Source organism: Triplophysa dalaica, chromosome 16 (assembly GCF_015846415.1).
Source record: "Triplophysa dalaica isolate WHDGS20190420 chromosome 16, ASM1584641v1, whole genome shotgun sequence".
Classification (NCBI taxonomy): domain Eukaryota; kingdom Metazoa; phylum Chordata; class Actinopteri; order Cypriniformes; family Nemacheilidae; genus Triplophysa; species Triplophysa dalaica.
In genome coordinates this window covers 18,870,707-18,874,911 of record NC_079557.1, presented here as the reverse complement: position 1 = coordinate 18,874,911, position 4,205 = coordinate 18,870,707, and the positions used below count along the sequence as shown (strand labels likewise).

General features: G+C 44.9%; 1 protein-coding gene across 1 annotated transcript; it reads right to left on the bottom strand.

The window, feature by feature from the left end:
- Window positions 1-753: 753 nt before the first annotated feature.
- On the bottom strand, window positions 754-1,305 carry LOC130438505 (SR-related and CTD-associated factor 4-like). The gene has a single exon (XM_056770442.1). It carries the CDS (start codon window positions 1,303-1,305, stop codon window positions 754-756), a length of 552 nt encoding a protein of 183 aa, XP_056626420.1.
- Between the last annotated feature and the right edge of the window lie 2,900 nt (window positions 1,306-4,205).

The following is a 4,205-nucleotide window of genomic DNA, read 5'->3' as shown; positions in this document are numbered from 1 at the left end:
CTTCTCCCTGCTGCGTCTCTGGAGGATTAACTCATCGCTGTAGACCTGTTTCTCACAAAGCCGGATTTATTCAGAGCTACTACAAGGGACCACCTTTCCTCCTCATGCATCAGACTGAAATCTGACATCACACCCCCTTCATCTGGTTAACAATCAGTGGTTGTCACAAAATATCAGGCAGCTGTATTGCATTCATCTTCATGACACGAGTTGGGCAAGAAGCCACTTGATGTCTGCACAATGCTACTTGAGATAATGGCATGCTGTTAGGCAGGGGGCTGTTGAGGATGTGCTTGGGTTAGGATAGAGCGGGGAAAGTTGTAGGGCATTTTCCTTGATCTTCTGTGCTTTCTTCATTTATTGACTCTTAGTTAATGAATTCAACTTTATCTTTCTTTCCAGAGAAAAGCTTGGCCTTATCCAGGCTTAAGTTTAAAGACCACAATTAGTCAGAAAACACCGGCTGCTAATTAAGATATATATTTTTCTTTACAAATGACAATTCCTCGTTTTAAACTGTGAGGGAAATGTTATCTTGTTGGTTATTTGGCTATGTAAAAGTATCTCTGTCTATTATTTGCTTCCAGTGGAGAGTCTATAAAAGACTGAATGAGTTGAAAGCAGCATAAATATATCACTCATCATTTCATAAAAGTTATTTGACGTTTTACCTTTTTAGAAGGCTACCTGAAGCTTTAAATGTACTTTTCCACCCTTTTGGCTGCTGTCTGTATCACCATAGTGTGTATGTGTTCATGGTGCCCTCAGCCAGTCGAATAATTTGTGTTGCCCTGCAGCTTCAGAATGATCAGGAACACCGGACTGGGGAACTCCGGACTCGGGAACACCGGACTGGGGAACTCCGGACTGGGGAACACCGGACTGGGGAACTCCGGACTCGGGAACACCGGAACGGGGAACTCCGGACTCGGGAACACCGGAACGGGGAACTCCGGACTCGGGAACACCGGACTCGGGAACTCCGGACTCGGGAACACCGGACTGGGGACCTCCGGACTCGGGAACACCGGACTGGGGAACTCCGGACTGGGGAACACCGGACTGGGGAACTCCGGACTGGGGAACACCGGACTGGGGAACTCCGGACTCGGGAACACCGGACTCGGGAACTCCCTGCTCTGCAGGACAGCAACTTAGGCCTGGGACGACCTCCACCTGGCCTTCTCCTCCCTCTTCGGTCGGTCTGGCCCACGGCTGACTCAGCCGGGCCAGTGGGGGACCGAGGGAGTACCGGGAAGGAGGTCTCCTGCGACGTCGCCCCCGAGTCTCTAGCCACCCACCCATCTCGGATTCCACCAGAAGAACCGGCGGCCGTGGAGCTCGAGCCAGAGGGTACTGACTCCCCCAGGGCAGCGGCGGCCAGGACGAGACCCTCCGCAGCGCTCGACCGTGAGGTGAAAGTCCCATGTGGAACCCCACCCCCGGGATCGCCGCGGTTGGCCACGTACCTGACCATGTCCGCAAACCCTAAGGGAGCCAGCAGCCTCTTCTCCGGACACTTACTGGACAAGGAGACAGGAACAAGTCAAGACGAGGGCGTGAAGCAAACAGCAGACAACTACGCAAACAAGAACATGTACAAGAAACAATGCACGAGCACAGGACAATAAACATGAGGACTCTTTATAGGGGAAACAGACAAAGGATCGTTAACAAGAAACAGGTGCTGGGGATTAGCACTAAGGAGAGGCTGACGAGGAACGTGATGCAGGGAACAATGACGAGACACGAGAAAGAACTATGTCTTTGTCACACAAAACCATCAGGCAATGGCATGGCTCCACTTGAGACAGGAATAAAACATGACATGGTAGTGGAACCATGACAGTGACTTTGTTGTGTGTGAGGGCTGTGCATTGCTCATCTGTACCAGAGATTGCTACAGACCGTGGGAGCACACCTAAGCCTTCTGAGAAAGTTCACACCATACCTGCCAAGCCAGAGTGTTCCTAAGCCACATCTGTCAAGCCAGAGCCTGTTCAAGTCATAACTGTCAAGCTAGAGCCTAATCACCTCATACCTGCAAAGCCAGAGTCTGCTCAAGCCGACAGCCGAGGACACCAACAACGAGTCAGAGCGCAACATCTACAGTGAAGCTGCGAGTTCTGTAAATGCTGTCACTGCCAAGCCTGCAACACCATTTACCCCTACCAAGCCTGCACCACTGTGGCCCACGGCTAACCCTGTACCACTGTGCTCAAGAACCGAGCCAATTCCACTTTGGCCCTTGTCCAAACTCGATCCATCTTGGTCTTTGACCCACTCAGCCCACCTCTGGAATCCGTTTGTTAGGGGTGATTCTATGTGGAACACCAGGCGGTGTTCCTAGAGGAGGGGGTACGTAGGAGTGAGTGTTTTTCCCCATCATCCCTATCCATCCCTTCCCCTCTAGTAATTAGGAAATGAATGCATTTTAATTTATGCCATAGTAATGAATTAGCTAGCAAGAAACATGAAATGTAATGCTACGTTAGCCCATGAATGATATTGGACATTGTCAATTGATTTGGGAGCTTAATGCTACACAGTTTTACATGTTTAAAACAGTCGTTGTTGTTAAAAAAGTAAATTGGACGGGACCAACAGTATTTACAAGTAATGTTACTGGCTACATATTTTAGTGCGGAATATAGAATATAAAGTCAATTATATGTGACAAATACAAGGGAGACGAGAGACGGGCCATTATTTTATTATTCCATATTGTGGCTTTAACATATTTTTAGCAAATAACCTGAAGCAACGTTTTAAGTTTTATAAATTGTCTCACGTCCAAGTTTGACGTTTCAGAAGCAAAAAAAGTATGTTTTGTGCTTGTAAAATGTACGTACAAATACCAACGTATAAACAATGAGACTATGCTGCATGAATCAGGGCAGTATATATCAAAGTGATGTACTGTAACTGTACAGTGATTTCAACTAAGTACAGTCAGTTACAATAAATCACTGGTTACTATTTGATCAGGTCCTATTTTAAAGGACCTTCTGTTCTAAGCATCGCTATTGCATTATAGATCTGTTTCCCTATTCATAAATGCACTTTAAAGTCGCATTATTATGCAGCAGTATTAATGAGTTTGGTAGCAATACTGGCTTTGTCCCCAGTACAGACACATGAACACAGGCTGTCAAATCTTGTCCCAGCTCCTACACATGATGAATATTTGGACCATCTAAAGTTGAGGAGCTAGAGCAATCGCAAGATCAAAAGCATTGACTGTGCCAGAAAATCCAATTAGTGTCAAATGTATGCAATTTGATAATCTATGATTCCCATTGAGACAATGATAAATCAGACTGCTAAGAGCCTTCTTGTTTATGCATGCAAAGACTACTGGAATAATGCGAAAAACTTTTTACAGAAATAAAGACATACCTTGTGTTGACAGACTAAAGTTTAGTTACATGAATCAAATAAAAAGCACAGAGGATAACTGAACTACACATATTGTATGTATTGTATTGTATGCAAAGATTTAGTTTAACGGTTTCATCTGATGAAAAACGTTACTCCTACTCAAATGAGAATATAACTTTGGACTATGGCTATGATATCAAAGCCAATTAATTAATAGTAATCCTGCAGATAATGTCCACAGCCGGTCAATTTTTCTCACTAACATACCATTAATATCCTCTCTGTCACATGCCGCTTTGATGAAGCATCATGAATGCTGTCCTTTTACATCAATGCTCTTGAGACACAGTGGGGATTGTTGTGTTTACACGACACGGCTGCACTGTGCCTTAAACCGCTGTGCGCACACCATGTCCTCTTTTACTGCATCCGTCAGTGTCGAAACAGAGACTCTCCAGTGGGCGTTTCATTACAGATAACAGCGGTTGCACGTAAAAGTGCCACAGTTAACTGTTTACTACATCATGCACTCAGCATCTGAATGCTTCACCCTGAAAGACAAAAGAATTCAGGGGATAACAGGACTGAACTATTGGAGAATGCATTAAAGAAAGCTTAAGATAAATATTTATAAGGGCCGTAAATGGGAGAATATAAAAGGAAGTGTTTTGGGGTTTGAAGAAATCTCTTAAAGTAAACATATTTATTAGTCACATTATAGCTCGTAAGATACACTACACTGATTTTCATTCAGGTTTCATGCAAGCATTTAAGCATTGTTTAATAAACCGGCCTGCATGAGATTTCATACGGAAGCATCTGCA